This window comes from Penaeus chinensis, chromosome 4 (genome assembly GCF_019202785.1).
Source record: "Penaeus chinensis breed Huanghai No. 1 chromosome 4, ASM1920278v2, whole genome shotgun sequence".
Taxonomy (NCBI): Eukaryota; Metazoa; Arthropoda; class Malacostraca; order Decapoda; family Penaeidae; genus Penaeus; species Penaeus chinensis.
Genome location: NC_061822.1, coordinates 23,689,361 through 23,712,145, shown reverse-complemented (window position 1 = coordinate 23,712,145; position 22,785 = coordinate 23,689,361). Strand labels below are relative to the sequence as shown.

The window sequence follows — 22,785 nt, the reverse complement described above, 5'->3', positions numbered from 1 at the left end:
CCATGATGATGATGAACACCATGATGATGATGAACACCATGATGATGATGAACACCATGATGATGATGAACACCATGATGATGATGAACACCATGATGATGATGAACACCATGATGATGATGAACACCATGATGATGATGAACACCATGATGATGATGAACACCATGATGATGATGAACACCATGATGATGATGAACACCATGATGATGATGAACACCATGATGATGATGAACACCATGATGATGATGAACACCATGATGATGATGAACACCATGATGATGATGAACACCATGATGATGATGAACACCATGATGATGATGAACACCATGATGATGATGAACACCATGATGATGATGAACACCATGATGATGATGAACACCATGATGATGATGAACACCATGATGATGATGAACACCATGATGATGATGAACACCATGATGATGATGAACACCATGATGATGATGAACACCATGATGATGATGAACACCATGATGATGATGATGATGATGATGATGATGATGATGATGATGATGATGATGATGATGATGATGATGATGATGATGATGATGATGATGATGATGATGATGATGATGATGATGATGATGATGATGATGATGATGATGATGATGATGATGATGATGATGATGATGATGATGATGATGATGATGATGATGATGATGATGATGATGATGATGATGATGATGATGATGATGATGATGATGATGATGATGATGATGGTGATACATGTTGTGGTAATATCACCGTCGTTGGTGATGGTGGTCGCTGTTGTTGTGGTGATTGTTTGTTGTTGTGGTGATGGTTGTTCCGTTTGTAGTAGTGGTGGTAGTGGAGGCGGATGTTCCGGTAAAGTGGGTATCGCATTGCGATCAGGGAATAGAGATTCAATAGAAAATTCGACATAATTTCTGAGAAATCCCTCTACTATCTTCATTCTTTCCTTTATTATATCATTGATCATGATCACTATATTTTCTATTTTTCTCTTTAAGAAATCAGTATCTGTTATAACCTCGATATCATTAATATCTTTCATATTATTATCGATGTTATATAAGAGTTTTTCGATCATTTTGACTGATTGTTCGCATTCAACTTTAAATTTAGAACAATCTTTTTTTTTTTTTTTTAATATCATTTATATTATGCTTCATTCCATTAAATTCCTTAGTATAATCATTAGGATTTCGCATGATAGTGATAATATACAATAAATATCTGTCTATATCGTCTACATCTTGTACATAAGAAACCAATATTTTATGCATAGCATCATACCAAGTTTTAAATTCCCGTCGGAAATTAGAGACCAAACTATCTTCTTGCTCTGTTTTATCCTTGTCGAGATCATCCTTTGTCTTCCTATCTGTATCGCCCCATCACCATCGCTATTGTCGGTATGTACTTGGTTTCTTTTATATCCAAACGATACCGACTCAGAATTACCATCACCACCACCACCACCACCATCATCAATAAGGAATGATACACATGTTGATGATCATGATTATCATCATTATTATGACGGTCCTACGCCGCCGCCGTCATCGTCGTCTTTTTTATCATCATCATCATTTAAAATAATGTATTTTATTGAACTGTATATATTGGTCCTTTTAAACTATATGTAATACTGTATATTTCTTTCAAAGCTTTTTTATATACTGTATTTCTTTCAAAGTTTCTTAAGTTACTCCTTAATAACAGTTTTCTTTGTTTACATTTTGAGAAAACAATAATGGCGAGATTGGAAGGGGAAACTCTGTTAAAATTATTATTATTATATGATATGCTAAATTTATTATTATTATATAATATATGTTTTTGCCAAAATTATTATTATTATTATATAATACATGCTTTTTTTAATGTTTATGTTAAAAAAAATATATACATATTATTGTTTAATTTGTCCAAAAACAGATAATTCTCTTGTTTCTGTAAAAGTTGACTTAAACTTGTCATATTGATTTAACGCAAAATTTCTTCGTCGTGAGTTAAAGGAACCCCTAGCTGTGTATTTACATGACGTGTATTAAATACAAATGAATTATTCGGGTCCTTATACTAGACATATTTTTGTTTTTTCTTTTCCTCATCTTTTTTATCAGTATCATAAGTATCATCAACAAATATTTCTTCTTCTCTATCATCATCGTCGTCGCTACTGCTGCTGCTGCTGCTGCTGCTGCTGTCGTCGTCGTCTTCAGTGTCATCGATATCATCATTACGTTTTCATTATCATTAAAAATACAAGGAAATTCATATTTTGTATCGCCAAGTTCATTACAACACATTGATAAACTAATTTCTCTTATAGTGTTAATGGTCATTATGATTTGTTCATACAATGTTGAATCTTTAACCGGAATAGAAATTATATTATTACAAAATTTGATCGAATCGAAATATTCACTTATATTAGATACGAATATGTATCTATTAAAAGACTTTCTAATGATTATAGGTGGAGGAAGTAATGAACAACTATAGGGGCAGATAATGTCTTTAAACTTTAATACTCGTAAGGACAATAGATTCTGATCCGAGTCTTTGGTAGATATAGATGATGTCACTCCTGCTTTTCGTAGTTCATCCAGAGTCATTTGTTGTGTAACGGGTGGTGGTAAAATTATAGCGTCGTGACTGTTATTTCTCTTACCATTGCTCTTATAATTATTCTTATTCTTATTCTTATTATTATCATTATTGTCGATACCTTTAACATCCCCTGAGTATGCAGTAATATTTCTATAATCACCATACAAGGTAGCGGCTTTAGCCGCTATTTCCTTATTCGAAGTGCAGTTTTGAATATTTTCATTGCTGTTGTCTATTTGACTACCCATGGCAACATTATTGTAGATTGAAAGTAAGATAGAATCCAAACCTATAATATTCCTATTTTTGTCATCAATAGATTCATTCTCCATTTAGACATCATCAATATACATATTACAATCTTTATTGCTGTCATCGCCGCTATTATTATTATTAGTAGTAGTAGTATTAGGGGTGGAAGTGATGGTGGCAGCAGCAGCAGTAGTGGTAGTGGTGGCGGTATCGTGGTGTGACGGAAAACCATGAACAGTGTTATTCGTTTTTTTATTATACGTTTCAAAGTATTACCTTCGTCATGGAAAAGTATAGTATCAAGTGAACACAGTTCGTATTCGATCAACATAAATTCCTCGTCCAAAAGATGAACGCGGATTGGTTTCACTCCAAATTTTCGTCTATCGATACTCTTTTCAGTTTTATATAAGTAAAGATATATAAACGATCAGAGCAGTAGCACGAGTCTCTCCCTCTTCGAGATGGAAGTATTCGATTACTAACCAGGACGTATCCCGATAAAAGCGAAAAAGAACATCTGTTACCATTATCCTCGGATTTGTCCCTCGAGGCGGTATATTCTTCAATAGTCCTACTTCTATTGTCTATAATTAGTGTTGCCCAAGAACCGTTAAGCGGAGGTCGATTTCAACAAACTCTTATAGAGGGTGAAAAGTTCACAAGTATACGTGTCATTTCTTTCATTATTTGTTATTGCTACATAGTCAATAATTGTCATTAAATCATTATTTTCAAAGTGATCAAAAGATAAAATGAAATTTGGGCACATTAAAACTTTTTTGGCCAGTAGGATGAAACAGGAAGATAATTTGTAATAACTTTTATATTCATTACATGATCATGCTTTTATATCTGTAATCCCGAATCGACTTAAAAAATTAACAGGCGTCGACATTAAGTTGTAAAGCTTAACAGCACCAACAAGATCCAATATTTCGTCGATTATTTGTAATTCTTTAGTGGAGATGTATTTTTTCCTTAATTCATCTGAATTTATTTTTTTCCGATAAGTTATTCAATAACCTTTGTAATATTTCAACATTTTTACAATTACAACTTAATATTGTTATCCATGATTTAATAGTTTCGATACTTGTTTCCATTTATATATATATATATATATATATATATATATATATTTCTAGTTATAAACAAGGAAAAAAAAGAGCACCACATTTCAATAATTCATTTATATATTATTCAATATCAATTGTATTTACACAGTCCTTTTCAAAATAATACAATACATACATAAATATATAGTTAAAAAGAGTAATACAATAAAGGAGAGTATAATGTCAATGCTTTTTCAAATGTCAGTTTTCCCTTTGCAGACAGAAGGAAACATTCTTGAAGTATATCCATCAATTCGCTCATTTTTAGTCTCCTATATTTTCTTCTCTGGCATTTTTCATCCATTCGTTAAAGAGGCGATTCTCCGACAGAGAACGGACGTTGTATCCCTTGATATTTGAATTATATAAAATACAACTTAAATTATACGACATTCCATAGGTCATACTTTTCGATTCACATGTTTCGTCCCTTAGCAGTTCAGGAGGTGATTGGGGATATCTATGCCAGTCTGACTCGTCTATATCGAAAGCGTCATCTGAATACTTGGTACCTGCAAATGTCGTAAGTCCCATATCGATTAAGTACGGTTGTCCAGTATATATGTCTATAGCAAAATTATCTGGTTTAATATCTAAATATACGATCCGTTGATTGTTCAATCTCGTAAAAATATTAATCATCTCAGCAATAACATAGGGTAATTGTTCTGCAAGTCTGTGAGTACAGGTATCCACGAGATTATCCACAGTCCTGTCATGCATGATTGACCGTGTTTCTTAGCGATACATTGAAGAAAAGTTTTCTTGGTCATATTGGTATCATCGTAAAGAAGATAGTTTAAAGATAATCCTCTAAAAGGCATTTCATAGCAAAATGCCTCTGGATAGACATGATGTATGGGAACAGTTCATATCACTTCTTTCACTATTAATCCAAAAAATAACTCGCTTAAGTAATGTTTTATATTTGCAATTTTATGTAAAAAAAAAAAAAAAGTTACGCTATCGCTCTTACTTATATAATATACACCGGGACCGATTATATACACGTTAGACTGATCAGAACTGGCTAGTTCGTCCACTTTTGACAATAGCGATATTGACCTTTCTTTTATTTTTTCTATTGATTTATAATCTAAATCCAATTTCTGATATAAATCACAAACGTCTGTTAGAGAATCTCGTCTTCCAGTATGTATGATCATATTACGAATAGGTGTACAGTCATATAATGGCGGCAGTGGTGGTGGTAATAATGACCCAGTGGATGATAGTGCCGTTTTTACTGTCTTGGAAGGTAATGTCGGTACCGCTACCGCTGCAGCGACTGTGGCTGGTACTATTAGCGATGGCGTTCTATTATTTAAATCCCATTCTCTTCTCATATTTAATGTTATACCAACAGGCCAAAGTTCTTGCTTAATGGTTAACCTTCTTATCGTTGGTGACCGGGTATACGTTTTTGATTTTCTTCCCGCCGTTACCATGGGATGGTACAACGCTTCGATAAGCGGTAGTCTATACATATTTTGTTTTACTATCGAACTCATAGTATTTGGTACTTGTTTTAGAGTGGAATTTTTAGACCATATATATGAATTTCCCATACCCTTCCAGAGATCATCCTCAACATATGTACAATATGTTGGAGGGTGGTAGACTATCGATCTCTTAATTCCCCCCCCTAACGGAAGCCGCCTTGCCGCGGTGGGGGGCTTGAGGTCCCAATGAGCTGGTGAGCCGGAACAGAGGGCTACCCATATTGGAGGGGTCACTAGTGAGGGATGAGACAAAATGGCTTCCTGGTGCACCAAGGCCTATGAGAGGGGATGGTGCACCCACCCCTGGTTCATTCCATCTTGGGCCAGGGAGAACTCTCCCACGTGTGTTTGCCGTGCGTGGCGTCCCGTATTATCAGGAGACAGGAGTCCTGGAGGTTGAGCGATGCTGCACGCTGCGCCCTGCAGCTAGCAACACACCTCTTTGGTCCTCTATTCTGGTTAGACGGGAGGCTTGATCAAGGCCCGGTCAAGTCAATCGGCTGGTCAAATATGGCTAGGGTCAAGCAGGCACTGTCCAGTCGGTAGCGCACAGGTCTCGCGACTACCATCAGCACTGTAATAGTGATTGCGTATATTTCCTCACTACCCCTGTGGCTGTTGGGAAAATTTGAGTCCCGACTATAGCTTCCCCTCATTGGACTCCATGGTGGGTGGGGGGTGAGGAAATGAAGATTTATAATTTGTATGATTGCTGCAAATTTACAACGAACTTGCTCTCTCCCTGACGACCTTCGCAATCCCCCGGCCAATCCCTCTGGAACATCACATATTGTCACTCTGGAACCTTACCAGATTCCAAAGGGCAAGAATGGAAATCGTAATGGTTCCCGAACTTCCAAACCAGGTAAGAAGGAGAAAAGTCCTCCTCAATCCATTAAGGAAATCTTACCTGGTAAATTTGAAAGTGTATCATATAGTAAATTTCTAGTAGTGAAGACCATTGATGGTGTATCTATCATGGATCTTGTTATTTTTGAAGTACATCGGAAGATAGTTGAGGTATGTCAACGTGATCCTCGCATCACCCCACAGCGAGATGGTAGCCTTATGGTTGAGGTTTCGTCACCAGACGAGAGTGATCGTCTTTGTGCAATATGCGACATTCCTGGGGCTCAAGTCTCATGTTCTCCTCACAAAACCCTCAATCAGTGTAGGGGAATTGTCTTTTCCCGAGACCTGATGAGGTATTCTGAGGAGAAACTGTTAGAAGAACTAAAGAATTTTAATGTAGTGGCAGTAAAACGTTTTAAGATGAAAGTTGATGGTTTGGAACAGTCGACACCAGCTCGTCTTCTAACTTTTGAATCGTTCGTCCTACCTGAATCAGTTAAATTGGCATGGTATCACCTCAAGGTAAAGCCATATGTTCCCAACCCTATGCGGTGCTTCCACTGCCAGGGTTATGGTCATGGAGCCAACACTTGCCGATTTAAGGAAAATGGACAACCAAGGGTATGTGTGAAATGTGGTACAACAGGTCATCAAGGAGATGATAACTGTCCAGGTCCAATATGTTTTTACCACTGCAAAGAAGATCATGAAGCTTCTTCTAAGCAATGTAAAAGGTACAAGTTTGAAAAAGAAGTATTGGTTATAAGGAGCAAGGAGAAAGTTAGTTTTGCAGAAGCAAAGCGACGTGCTCGTGTGCTGTTTGCACAGCCGGGTAAGTCCTTTGCCTCAGTTCTAGCCCATCCTCCTTCCCGCCATCCCTTACCCTCCAATACTTCTATCACCACACACACTGCCACTACCTTTAAACCTCAGTCCACAATTGCTGAAAGTGCCTCTGGTGAGTTGCACCAGAAACGGAGTAGGAGTGAAGGGTCTATTGAGGAGACTCCTCCTCCCAAAGTAAGGTCTTTGGAGCCATCAGTTCAGGCTCCAGAGGCCTCAACGGTGACAGCTTCAGCTGCCACCACATCCACGGAGGCCTCTGCTGCTTGGCAGAATCCCCCTGAAGTAAAGGATCAGGTACGCCATTTGCACAGGCAGAGGAATCCTGAGCCTGTTCAAAAGACTCTTCATAGAGTCGGGTCTTTGGAGCCACCAGGCAGGGCTCCTGAGGCTACCACGTCCACAGGGGCCTCCGCTGCTAGACAGAATGCTCCTGAATCGAAGGCTCAGGTCCGTCCTTTGCCCAAGCAAAGAAATTCTGAGCCTGCCCAAAGGAAGCCTGTGGAAACTAGTTCCACAGTTAAACAACCCATCAAAAGGTACTCCCAAGATGCTGGAAAGGGACAGCCTAAAGGTGTGGGGCAGGCCTTAACCACAGGTGCTGACAAACACCTTATGAAGTAGTTTGTCAACCTGAAGAACTGGATACCCTAATCCAATGGAATTGTCAGGGAATTCATGCAAAATTGGAAGAACTGCAACATCTAATAGCTTCATGTAATCCAGTTTGTGTATGCCTACAAGAGATTATGGTCAGGGAAAATCGTCCAATTTCCCTGAGAGGATTCCAAGTTCAAGCCCATTATGGGACCTTTGATAATGGACCTCTTGGAGGAGTAGCAGCGATGGTACGTCAGGATATTCCCTTCCAGGCCATCCACCTGCAGACGACACTGCAGGTGAAGGCTGTGAGAATAGGCTTGACACGACCTTACACTGTTGCATCAATCTACCTCCCTCCACATAATCTCAACATAGATGATTTAGAAGATTTACTTGGGCAGTTGCCTCATCCATTTCTACTCTTGGGAGACTTCAATGGTCGGCATCACCTCTGGGCAGACACTTTGTGCAACCCTCGAGGAAGGGCCTTGGAGTCCTTGTTCTCAAGAGTAGATGCAGTTTTAGTGAATAGTGACGCACCCACACATTTCCAAATTCAAACTGGGACATTCTCCAATATTGACCTGTCAATTGGTTCACCTGATTCACAGTTGAATTTCACTTGGCAGGTCATGGAAGACTTACATGGAAGTGACCACTATCCCATACTTTTGGAGGAGGTGAATGGTATTCCAGCCAATGGAGTGCAGAGATTGCGACTTGAACATGCAGACTGGAATCTTTTTAGATCAACTGCAGTATTGCAAGGATCTGTGAATGATTTCCAGTGTGTTCAAGATGCTGTTAATCACTTCACATCACGAATTCACCTTGCAGCAGAGGCATCAATTCCCAGAAGTAGCGGGCAGTACCGTCGACCTCCGGTACCATGGTGGTCTGATGAATGCCAACAAGCTGTCAGAGCAAGAAAAACTGCATTAAGGCAGTTGAAACGACGCCCAAGCGATATAACCTTGATCCAGTACAAAAAGACCCGAGCCAAGGCCAGGCGAGTGCTAAAGGAGGCTAGGCGGACGTTGTGGAGACAATATGTCTCCTTAATTAACTCTGGGACCCCCTTAGCATGGGTATGGGACAAGGTGCGTAAGATCGCTGGAAAGAGCACATCCATATCACCACCTGCTCTGAAAATAGATGGTATAATCCTAACAAACAAAACAGATGTTGCAAATGAGCTGGCAAAATCCATGGCAGAGATCTCCTCTGGAGCATCTTACACTGCCCGATTCTCCACTCTTCGGGCTGAACAGGAACGACACACAGTGTCGTTCTTCAGTAGCACTGCAGCAGAACTTCCATACAACTTTCCATTTTGCGCAAGGAGATGGACTCTGCTTTGCAGCTCTGCTGTATGTCGATATTCCATACCAAATGATATCTCATTTACCGGAGAGTTCCCAAATGTTCCTGTTGGATCTATTCAATAGGATCTATAGGGAGGGCACAGTGCCATCCACATGGAAAGAAGCTATAATCATTCCTGTCCCTAAACCTGGCAAGGATGCTTCTATACCAGGGAATTATAGACCAATTTCTCTCACCAGCTGCATCTGCAAGTTGATGGAGAAAATGGTAAACTTCAGGTTGACATGGCTGCTAGAAAAGGAAAACGTACTGACCCCATATCAATATGGGTTTAGAAAACTGAGATCGACCACAGATGCACTTGTAAGGATGGAAACTGCTATACAGAATTCCTTCACACAGCGACGTCATATGTTAGCAGTCTTCTTTGACCTTGAAAAGGCTTATGATACTACTTGGAAGCATGGCATACTCATGAAGCTGTATGACATTGGTTTAAGAGGAGCATTGCCTACCTTCATACAAAGCTTCCTTGCTGACAGGAAGTTTAGAGTGAGGGTGGGAAACAGCTTCTCTAACCTGGAAGACCAGCTAGAAGGGGTCCCACAAGGGAGTGTTTTAAGTGTGACCCTGTTTGCCATTGCTATAAATGACATCGTAAAGGTCGTTCCAAGTGCTGTCTCATGTAGTCTGTATGTGGATGACTTTACACTTTACTGCTCAGGAGGAAGCTTACAGGATGTGCAAGGGCACATGCAGACTGCAATAAATCAGGTTGTGCAATGGGCAATATACCATGGGTTCAAGTTTTCTCCAAGCAAGACCATGGCTATGCATTTCCACAAACGGGAAAAGTTCCATCCTTCCCTCTATTTAGGAGCAAACCCCCTGCATTTTGTCCAAGAGGTAAAGTACTTGGGTCTAATTTTTGACTCAAGGCTTACATGGGTGCCTCACATTAAACAGTTGAAGGTGAAAGCTACAAAAGCGCTTAGTATTTTGCGGGTTCTTTCACACCTATCTTGGGGTGCAGACCGCACAACGCTTCTGCGGCTTTACCGAGCGCTTATTCGTAGTAAACTTGACTATGGATGTGAGGCTTATTCATCTGCAACTCCCACTGTTCTCCGGATGTTGGACTCGGTTCATAATGAAGCTCTGAGAATCTGTATAGGGGCTTTCAGGTCTTCACCTGTGGAGTCCCTGTATGCTGAGAGTGGAGAACCACCTCTTTCATTACACAGGGACTACATGAACCTGATTTACTACACGAGACTACAAAGGATTCCGGGATCTCCTACATCCAGATTGGTTTTCAACCCCCTTGAGGATAGCCGATCCTATGGTAGGAGAATGAGGAATCTGGTGGAAAATCTTAATTTAAATCTCACAAAGGTTCTGGCTGTTGGAACTTCCCAAGTCCCCCATTGGACTAATCAAGTCGAGCTCGATTTGGTCGGAATCGGGAGAGGGGAGAGATCCGAAGCAGAAGTCAGAGAGATATTTCTTCAACACACTTCTAAATACCAAGGATCATATGCAATATATACAGATGGTTCGAAATCTGAAAATGGTGTGGGCTTTGCAGCAGTGAGCAGAAGGAAGACTGCATCTGGCAGTCTTTCTCGATCAGCCTCGATTTTCACTGCAGAGTTACATGCCATCCTTGCAGCAGTCAAGATGACTAGAGATCTTACAAACCATTCCGTTGTAATATATTGTGACTCTCGTAGTGCCCTGCAAGCAATCAAGAGTTTAAACTCGTCACATCCAGTGGTGAGAGAGGTTCAAGATTGGCTTGCACTGATGTCAGCACGTAAAAAGATAACTCTGTGTTGGGTGCCAGCACATGTTGGTATCAGTGAGAATGAACGAGCTGATCAGAAGGCCAAGGCAGCTGCAACTCAGCCCTGTGATGCTCGTTTTCCTCTCCCACACACTGACTTGAAACCCAGCATCAGGAGTTGTCTTCGTGATAAATGGAGGGAACAATGGAGGCATACCTCTAGAAATAAACTGAGAGAGATTAGAGATGACCTTGGCAGTTGGGTGACCAGCATCCACCCTAACCGACAAGTAGAAGTTGTAATAACAAGGCTGAGAATCGGGCACACAAGACTGACTCATGGGCCGATGATGGCTAAAAGTGAAGCACGCTGTGAGGAATGCCAATGGCCATTAACGGTCGCACATGTAATGGAAAGATGTGCAACATTCTCAGACCAAAGAGGAAGGTACTTGTCTACCCCATATACACTAAAAACACTATTGGGGGAGGACTGTGACATAGAAGGTCTTATTAGTTTTCTTAGGGAAACTAATATTTTCAATAAAATTTAGTTATGTATAATGTTTATGCAATTTATTTATTTTTAATTTTTTTTATTTTTTTTATTTTTTAGACATTTAGAGCATGATATTTATGCTTCGATTTTAATATCATATTTATTGTTATTTATGACATTTATTGATAGAGTTTTATCGTTTTAAACATTTTAATATTTTTCAGTCTAACAAGGTGTTCGCCGCTAATGACCTTAGCTGTTGACGCGGCAGATAATTTTAAATAATCAATCAATCCCATAACTAAGACCCTACACGGACGTTCTGTACCACCGTGGAAAATGTCGGACCCAAGTGTATATTAAACGACTGCCCCCCCAAAAAAACTGTGCCCCCCCCTGCTAAACTTAAACAGTATGCACTTGCAAGTATAAATGAGCATCTAGACACTCTTTCCAATGTATATGAATGCTACACTGACGGATCCTTGCAGTCTGGGAGCAGAGCAGGATGCGCTTTTGTTGTATATAAAAACAATATTTGCAGCACCAGGATTGTAGGAGGGTTCATGGCTTGCACTATGCAAACCGAGTTGGCAGGAATACTCATGGCCACCGAATTTCTATTGAATCAAGGCACTCTGCGATTTACAGAGTGCTCTCCAGGCTCTGAACACTCTAGACAAAGGTGCGGGAAATATTGCAAATGACATCAGGATAAACGTGTATCGTGCAAAAGAACGAGGACATAATATACGTTTTGTGTGGATTCCATCGCATGTTGGAATCCCTAGGCATGATCATGCTGATCGCCTAGCAAAGTCAGCATGTGACAAACAAAGTGTGGACATAGATCTTGGGATACCTCTTTCTAGGATTTTCTACATCATTAAAGCCTCCTTCAGGGAGGACTTGACTGAGTTGATTAATTCTCAGCGCCCTGATAGCTGTAGCATAAAGCACTATGACCGGTTTAGGCAAGATTCATTCATCTATGGTTTATATAAAACAAGAGCAAGACAGTGTGATGTTGTGACTTCAAGAATCAGGCTTGGATATAGATTGTATTGGCAGGTCAGTACAGTTTGTAATGTCGAAGAAACTAAGTTTAAACTATGTAATGAAGAATATAAGCGAACACTTGTACATTATATCTCAGAGTGCCATGTGATACAGCCTTCCAGGCCACCTAGCATGAGGTACGGAGAACTATGTAACTACTTCATATCATTTGATGCCCTAGAAGATATACTTATGTTGTATCCTAAATTTGGAATGTAGTATCACATAACCGAATATAAAATGTATTAATGCTTTCCCACGCCCAAGCTATATGCCTGCGTGGCAGATGAGTGGATAATGGACGTTCTGTTCCAACGTGGAAAATTTCGGACCTAAGTGTATATTATACGACTGCCCCCAAAAAAGACAGTGTCCCCCCTGCTATACTTAAACAGTATGCACTTGCAAGTATAAATATGAGCATCTAGACACTCTTTCCAATGCATATGAATGCTACACTGACGGATCATTGCAGTCTGGGAGCAGAGCAGGATGCGCTTTGGTTGTATATAAAAACAATATTTTGCAGCACCAGGATTGTAGGAGGGTTCATGACTGTGCTAGCACTATGCAAACCGAGTTGGCAGGAATACTCATGGCCTCTACAATGGTTTATATAAAACAAGAACAAGACAGTGTGATGTTGTGACTGCAAGGATCAGGCTTGGATATAGATTGTATTGGCAGATCAGTACAGTTTGTAATGTCGAAGAAACTAAGTGTAAACTGTGTAATGAAGAATATAAGCGAACACTTGTACATTATATCTCAGAGTGCCACCCTGTGCAGTTAGTTAGGTTGGTAAATAAAGGACTAAACTAAACTAAAACTATATAAACATTACTATTATGCAATAAATAAGAAGTTAAAACATACTTTTATTAAAAATCTGTATTACCACTGGGCTTGAGATTTGAAAGTGTACGATTATTAACATTTAATAATTGGCCATGTAAGTCGTTGGCGAAAGCTCTGGCATATACTGGTGTTTATCAGTTTTATCCTGATAATATGTTTTGCTTTTTTGTAACAATCACATAACTACCGATACGCTAATATGTTTAATAATAGGATTTATAACTATAAAGCATATTCATTATAATTCGTGTCCTTTTATTAAAAGGAAAACTGTGTTCGAATATTACACAAGAACAAGGAGAACTAATATTGGAAATGCTGTCAACTTTTAATTTTACACAATCCAATGATAAGGCTATAACATCGTATACGAGATACGATAAACGCTTTTCGTCTTTTCATAATTTCCCAAAGAAAGATTGTAACGTATTTTATATGGCCGAGAGTGGTTTTTATTATAAAGGTGAGAAAAATAGACACATATATGTGTATATAATAATAATAATACTAATAATTTATAGTCAGGTTATATATAAATTAAATATATTCATTGTTGAGATAATTTCTTTTTTTATATGCTTCTCGTGTCAAGTTCAAAAAAATCAATGGAGTACTCATACCAACCCTATAATTGCTCATGGTCGTTTGTCACCTGATTGCGTTCACATCCAAACTATAGTTGGGAATGAATTCATTGATACTGTAAGTATAGAAACTAATTATTTGTATGATTAATATAAATATTGTTATATTTGTATATAATTATAGTGGATATGTATCTAATATATATAAATGTATATATTTTTCCCGTTCTCTAAGTACGGGGTAAGATATATGATATATTAATCCATCCACATATTCTTCGAGTAACGAACCAATGCGGCATTCCTGACTAGATTGCACGACAAGCAAATCGAAGACAAATCCTACAGCAAGGTGAACCTTTCATATCTGTCGATCAGTGCATATCGGTTATTGGATAACTGTATGATTGCCAAGAGGTAAAGATATAGAATTCTTAAATACTGAGATGTATTCAATTGGTATACATGATAGCGTTCGAAAGATGTATAGAACAAGAAGAGAAAAGTGTCTGGAACAACAGTGTGAGAAGATAAAAGATGACCATGGCAGTATGTTGATAGAGCTAAACCAAGTTAAGAAAAGGTGGACAGAATATAATACAAGTCTCTATTCAGAGGGGAGTACAATAAAAAGACCAACATGGAGGAAACAGATGATCGAGGGGCCGATAACGAGTAAAGAGATTAAACATGCAATAACAAAAATAGAGATGGAGAATGAAATAGTATATGATAATATTTCTCTTGAAATAATTCAAGCTTTGAAAGATTGTGAGCTTGTTGAAATTGTAAATCATGTGTATGATTCGAAAGTCCTTTTTGAGGAACAATCATTAGAAAAAGGAAAACAGATGAACAGTTTGGATATAGATTTGAAAAAGACACAAGAAATGCGATTTTCTGGTTGAGAATGCTAATAGAAAAATCCATTGAAAAACAAAAAGACTTGTATATATGTTATATTAACTATGAGAAGCCGTTCACATATATAAAATATGATTAACTGAAAGAATTGCAAGAGAAACTAGAGATCGATAGAAGAGATCTTAAATTAATAAGTAGCCTGTACCATGATAAAAAAGTTGCCATCAAGTTTCAAAGAAAAATGGATGACTGGGTAGAGATAAAGAAAGACTGTGTATTATCACCAGATTTATTCAACTTGTATAGTGAAGAAGCTCTCGATAAAATAAGGGCATGCGAGGGGGTCGATTTAGAGGGGACGAACTATAATAACTTTAGATATGCAGATAACATTGTTGTGATTGCAGACAGTGAAGAAAAACTTAAGAGAATATTGGATATTATAACGAGGGAAAGCGAGCGAGTTGAATCAAAGGTAAAATGCCAGAAAAGCTATGTAATGGTGACCAGCAAGAAAGTACATATTCCGGAATGTTGCGTGACGGTGAACGGGGTACTAATTAAACAAGTAGATAGTTTCAAGTATTTAGGCAGTTGGATAACATCGGATGGTAGATCAGATACGGATATCAAATACAGGATTAATTTAGCCAAAAAAGCATTTATGGTTAATGGTTATGATTAAAGGCAAAATAAATGTGCTATACATCCAAGGTCATGTAGCACTATAGTTAATGGTAGTGAGGGTGTTTGGGTTAGTGAGTAGTTGTTAAAGCTGGGTTAAGGGATTGGTGAGTGAATGGGTTAAGGTCGGATGAGGTAATGTAAAGGATTAGATCAAGTGAAGGATATAAATGCGTTTGAGGAAGGAAAACAGGTTGTCAAAGCAGAAAGTGTGAGATTCTGTAAGGATGTCTGATAAGTTGGGATGTCTATGTAGGGAGGACAGGTGGGAGAAAGTAGAGGTACGGGCTGCTTCAAAACGTGGGCATGACAATAGAATATGTGGGACTGAAAGAGGAACATTACATAAGGGACATAGGGTTGGATCGGATTGTATCGGAGTGTGTTAGACGGGTGTGGCCAATGCGCAAGCGGGCGAGGGCCATCTCCCAACGTCTGTTCCGATGGAATGGAGCTGACCAGGAGATTGACAGTTTTACAGAATGTAATTTATTAGTGTGGAGACTTGACCAAAAAGATTGCCATCGATTATACAAGAAGGTCTTAAAGTGTGGGTAATAATCCGTAGCTGGGATATGTGAGAAATGTGGACATAGCAGCGTAGCGTGCTAGAGTATTTGCCTGTTCATTGCTGGGGATTCCAACATGGCTGGGTACCCAGCAAAATTTGATTGAGAGAGAGAGATCGTATGCCTGATTCAGTGTACAGGCTCTCAACTGGAGAGGAGCGGAAGGCACCTAGGGCTAAGCGAAGACCACAGTGTTGGATTGTATCAAGATGAGCAAGGAGAGAAGTTGAGGCAGAGGAATAGATATGGCATCCATAATCTAGAGTGGAGAGGATTAAGGTGACATGAAGATGAAGGAGAGTTTTTCGATCTGACCCCCAGGATAAATGGGATAGGGTTTGTAAAATTCGGAGACGGCGGCGTGCTTTTTCTTTGATGTAAAGAATATGGTCTCGCCAGGATAGTTTGGAGTCAAAAATGACGACTAGGAATTTACCAGAGGAACGGTGTTGAAGTGAAGTGTCATATAAGAAGAGTGAAGGTAGAGGACCTACACGAAAAGCATTTATGGACATGATAAATATATATTGTGCAAATAATCTAAAATTGGAAAATAAACAGTTTTTATTAAACCATTATATATGGCCAATATTGTTGTATGGATGCGAGTCGTGGACAATAACTAAAAATATGGAAAAAAGGCTTGAAGCAGTAGAAATATGGTTTTGTAAAAAAAAAAAAAAATTAGAAATAAAACAAAGATGTCGGAATGAAGACACTTTGGACTCGATGAAAATAAAAAGACAGCTACTAGATAAGATCAGGTTAATGCAATGGGATTTCATTGGACATGAAGAGAGAGGGAGGGATAGAATAAAATATCATGGAAGCTGAAATGGCAGGAAAAAGAGCAAGAGGTAGACAAAGATCAAAGATGTTAGACTGGATAACGAAGGAATTCAATGTTAAAGATGGAGAGCAGTTGGGTGTAATTGTAGGTAGTTGGAAAAGATGGAGGGGGGAGTGAACTAATATGATCCATCTACACCATCCCATAACAATATACATATCGGTAACCATGTATAAGATAAAGATATAAATAAAAAAGATGTGCGTGGGCGACCAAAAATGTCGATAGAGATTGTGTGAGGACCTTCCCCTCTTTATTTCCAAAGCTCCATATACGAGCTCAGTGGGTTTTTTTTTACTGATCATCCTATACCACTGAGGATGTATATTTAAACAATCAAGTTGTATTTTTTTGAGAAGAGAAGCCATTATCAACTTGTGTGTCAAGCAATCAAGTTAATATATATATATATATACTGTATATATATATATATATATACATATATATATATATATACATACATATATATTGTGTATGTGAATAAAAAAAAAAAACAAGTATAAAACATATTTTTTTAATTAAAAGAAACTTTTAAACAAACATAATACTACTGGCGTAGTCGTATTTATGACCTTATATACTCATAATTTTTTTTAGTCAATGTTTCGAAATTATAACCCTCATGATTATTAATATCCTCTAGTTCCTGTCTCCTTTTTTCTATTACATTTAGACTTGGTACTCCTTTCTTGTTTATATTACCTTGAAATACTTTTTTAATGAGTAAAAGATGTTGAGGTTTAAATCTAGCCATCACGTCTTTTGTATGTCATAGGAATATCCTCATCCATAGTATCATCATTATCCTCATGGATAATACTAGTACCGGATATAACCCTATTATCATTTAAATTATCGGCAATATCATCATTAATAATTTCATCTCTATCAGCCGTAGTGGTAGCGGTAGGTATAATGATATCGTCATCAACGGTATTCTCATTGTTGACAGGTTCCTCTTCGGCTGTCTCGACATTGTTGTCGTCTTCGTCCCGCTCTTCCATCTGGTCCTGCAACATTCGCGGGAGGTGATTGGCCGTGTCAAGAGCGTCGCGATCGCGCTGCATGGCTTTGTAGTCGCGCTTGGCGGTCTTCACGCTATGCTTCAGCAACGACGCGGTCGCCTCCTGAATCCGATCGTCGCCCGCGCTGTGGACGTGCGTGGTCAGAAACTTTCTCACGCTCGCTATTCGCAGGTGTGGCAGGCCGTACCGCTGGAAGAGCTTCCGCATGAAACGCTAAATGTTGGCCAGGGAGAAGGGAGTGCCTCGGCTCGTCGAGAAAACGTAGTCCGACTCCCATCCCCTGTGACGAATAAGGCTGACCTGCATGCCGTGCTCTCTCGCGGTTAGTCCGATCTGGTAGGGACCGTATAGCGACGATGTCTTATGCTTTTTTACTTTGACGATGACGCCGTCGGACGTGTCGATCGCCTCCAGCACCTCGCTGACGAGCAGGTTTCGCACGACCCCCATTCTCGCTCCCGCCCTGATGATCAGGGGCCACGCGAGCGCGGCGTGGATCAGGTCGATACAGCATTCGGCCAGGGTCTCTCGCGGTCGCTCGATCAGGCCGTCCACGACTTCCCAATGCCTCGAACAGCGGATCAGGGGCCCCATCTCGCCGATCGTGGGCACGTACTCGGCCGCCTTTCTGTTCATGTTCTCCAGGTCGCCCCTCTTGCGGCACAGTTTGGAGTAGAAGGCGTGCTCGCGCTTGGTCAGCTCGCACAGGGGATGGTTGGCCTCGGCACACGCACACTCGAGGAAACGCTTGAGATGTCCCAGGATCACGTTAATGCTCATATGCTTGTAGCGCCGCTTCCGCTCCAGCGCGGCGTACAATAGCTCGTAAGATCGCTTGACCGTCCGGTCCTCGATCAGGTCTATGACGGTCAGCGAATGCCGCTCCAGGATCTCGATCACCAGTCGCATGTTGCGCAACATGCCTCACCCGTCCACGGTCAGTCCTCCCCGCGACTCGTGACCGATCCACGCCTGCACCGACAGCGGAATCTTGGCCAGGCCCTCTCTCCTCGCCCGGTTCGCTTGCCTCCGGGCCGCGGACGGGGCGCGGAGACGCTCGGCGTTCGTGCCCAGCGCCGCTCGGTACTCGTCGCTGCCCGGCTCTAGTCCGTGCATGTTCTGCGGGTGGCATTTCATGTGCCGCACGCCCTTGCCGCAGATGTTACAACTGCTCAAACGGAGGCCGGCGGCGACAGAGGCAGGTTGCGACGATCTCGCCTCGTTGTATTTTACCTCGAGGTCCCTTCCTGTCATTTTGTGCACGTTTCTCAGGTGCCTCTTCAATTTTACATATTGCTGCCAAACACAAAGAAAAGATGAGCCCATTTATAAAAAATTATTAAAGATACACAATATAAGAAAATATATTACTATTTAATATATACATACATACACATGTCTGTCTCATATATAAATATCTTTACCTTGTTACAAATTACGCAAGTTAACTTGTTGGGGTCTATTTTTGGTCCATCTAAGATCTTTTTCACCTGCTTTTCTTTGTCACTCGGTGTTACTCTTCCGTACGGTTTCTTCGAAATATATACGATATCATGAAATATTATAACAGTTAAAACATTATCAATAGAAATAATAATAAGATTAATATATAGCTTCAAAAATATAATGTTTAGATTATTAATAAAAATGAACACTATTAAAAACTAACCTCTTGTTCATTGTCTTCATTTGTATCAGCAGTAGGATCAGTAAAACTAGCAGTAGAACCGGTTGGAGCAGAAATAAAAATATAAGTGAAATCGGTTGGAGCAGTAGAGGTAGTAGCAATAGGGGTAACCTGTAAATAAATTAAAATATGATAATACCAACACTATATAATAATATGATTATACCAATACTATAGTAATATGATTATACCAATACTATATCTTAATACAATAACACTAACACTATGAATAAGAAATTATTTTTATAAAAAAAAAACACTACTTGTAACTCTTTCAAGAAACTAACAATTTAATTATCATTAGCAATGGGCAAAGCATGTTTCTAAACCGTAATGAGGATATTATCAAATGAATATACGAATACAGAATGAAATAATTAATAAGGCTTCGTCAAATTATAAACAACCAATTGAAATATCTTTCAGAAAATGAATATACGAGTACAGAATTAAATAATTAATATGGCTTCGTCAAATGTCGACCTTTATATATATAACAAGAAAAAAAAAAAAATACTACTTGTAATTCTTTCAAGAAAAGAAGAAGTATAAATCACCCATCGGAATATCATTAATAAAATTAATATACGAGTACAAAAAAATATGGCTTCGTTAAATGTCGACCTACTTTTAAACCTACTTTTGAACATATATTTTGTTTTCTTAATTCTAAGAAATAATACTATTTGTGATTCTTTCAAGAAACAAAAATAAAAAGTATAAGCCACCAATTGAAATATCATTAACAAAATGAATATGCAAGTATGAAATAAAATAATTAATAAGGCTTTGTCAAAATTTAACCTACTTTTAAACAATTGTTGTTATACGGTAATAATAATCGTTACAATTCAATACAAGTAATTGACTATGCCTGTCTACTAAAGTTTATCAAATAAATGTAATATTACGAGAATTACCTAATAATTCATTTTGAAAAAGAAAACCTATAAATTATGAAATATAAATTATTTCTTCATTTCAATACCCCCCAATGGACCTATTGGACATGTCTATCTCAAATTGCATAAACCGTCTATTTTTCATTACGCAATTATTCTTTTGGTAAGACAAATACTATTATAGTATTGTTCTATTATAATAGTGATTTAAACTCGATATATTAACTACTCTTAATATTTGATTTGGCGTTTGCTCTTTTGATAATACATTTATACATTAATTTCCTTTATTTTATATCTGTGTACAATTTATATCATCCTACTCTGGTTAATGTCTGAATATATTTAATCTCATAAATATACACAAAAATAGAAAATATCAAGTAATATTCTAAAATAGTCAATCTCAAGTAATATTCTAAAATAATCAATCTTTGTTAGAACGCGACTTAACACAATATAACTTAACATAATCTAACCTTTGCAGGATCCTTCCTTGGTTTTCTATTTAACGAAATAGAATCCATTAGCTCTAGCTTATCAGAAGTCGTACACTTTTGAAATCAGCAGATACAATATTCGATCTCTGAATAACCAGCCCCTGACAATAACTCACCTGCGCGAAAACTTACCCCCATATTGGCAAAAAATAACGGACATTTTAACAAGTCTAACTGAAAACGAGACTATTTTACCGACAAACAATCGTTACATGTTACCTACCGGTAATTTAACGGACACCCCAATATGCCAAATTGTATAACGAGATTATTTTACTGTGCCTAATTGTATAACGAGGCTATTTTACTGACAAACAATCGTTATTTATAGATATTCACTACCTGCCATGGACATTTTAACAAGCTTAATTGTATAACGAGACCATTATACCGATTGTTTTCCAACGAATATTTCAAGAAGCTTACCCGTGTAACAAGACTGGTGTGCCAAAAAAAATCAAAGGACAATATAATACTATGTACATCAATAAAAAGAGAATATAGCAATATATTAGTTATATTATTCTTATATATACATATATGTATGTATGTTCATTTGTCTTAAATCCTACCAGTATATAGTTAATAAATATGTATAGTATAATAGAATTAAAAACAGATTAGGTATCTATATTCATCTATAACCTGTTAGTATTAAAAAAATAATAATAATAAAAAAAAAAAAGTACCAGCCATCAAAATATGATCGCAATGCAAATAAAAGATCTCGGCAAATCATTTATTTTGACGGGAAATACTTTCCCGTCATCATTAACACACATATATACATATATGTTGGCACCCTCTCGCATGAGTCAACAATTCTCACTGATACGAGCGGCCTCGTCGACAAAGCGTCTATACCACAGACCAGTGTGCTAGATCGAATAGACTGTATCGATTAGTAATTTAGTTACGACTTACAGTAACGTCAGACGATAAATTCAAATAATAAGACCAAGTTGATATAAGAAGACTGAACAAAATGTCTCATCTAAGGAACAACCCCAGTGATGATAACAGTCAACTCGATGCAGAGGATATAAAGATGAAAGTATATAGAATTAATACATTTAAGTATCATCGTCAATACACTCATCACCCAATAGTCATTGCCAGAGCTGGCTTTTACAAAGTAGATCAATCGGTGGTCTGCTTCAAATGTGATTTGGAAATTGATATTAGCGAGATCAACAAAGTGGAATTTCATAAAGCGAAAAACCCAGGATGTATATTTCGCTCGAAATTTACCTCCACTTCCAAGATCAAAATTAATTGAACAATTTGACAATGATCTAAGATATGAAGCGAAAAGATAAGAATCTTTAATAGATTGGCCAGATACATTGACGGAACCCAAGGATTTAGCCGCCGCTGGCTTTTGTTATACAAGAAAAGACAATTGTGTTTGTTTTTATTGTGGAGCACGTGTGACCATTTTGCCTACTAAACAGTTTGAATCGCTTTATTCTATAATGACTAGACATGTCCAATTAACCCCTAGATGTAAATTTGCACAGGGTGAAACCGTTGGCAATGTTCCTGTTTCTATAGGTAAGATTTTAAATACAATTTTAAACAAAAAAGCAAATGTTCGTGCTAGTGACAAGATTTATGATGAAGAAGCTAGTAAGACTACTCAAAAAGGCGATGAAGCTTGTGAAGTGAATCAAAATCAGGAATCCAACACTTGTATAACAGCAACAGCAAATAAGTGTAAGTAATGATATTGTTAATGGTTATGTTTATTATATAATATACCTATACTTTAATGATTAATATTGATAATAAAGATTTATATCA

At 38.3% G+C, this 22,785-nt stretch overlaps 1 protein-coding gene and 1 pseudogene across 1 annotated transcript in view; one reads left to right on the top strand and one right to left on the bottom strand.

Moving 5' to 3' along the window:
• Positions 1–4,137: 4,137 nt before the first annotated feature.
• Positions 4,138–5,437, bottom strand: LOC125025234 (annotated as a pseudogene).
• Positions 5,438–21,967: 16,530 nt separating this feature from the next.
• Positions 21,968–22,785, top strand: part of LOC125025233 (E3 ubiquitin-protein ligase XIAP-like) — a 3,892-nt gene continuing 3,074 nt past the window's right edge. Inside the window, exons 1-2 of the mRNA XM_047613205.1 lie at positions 21,968–22,180; positions 22,503–22,698. Of these exons, the coding sequence (XP_047469161.1) occupies positions 21,968–22,180; positions 22,503–22,698 (409 nt within the window). The remainder of the gene's footprint in view (positions 22,181–22,502; positions 22,699–22,785) is intronic.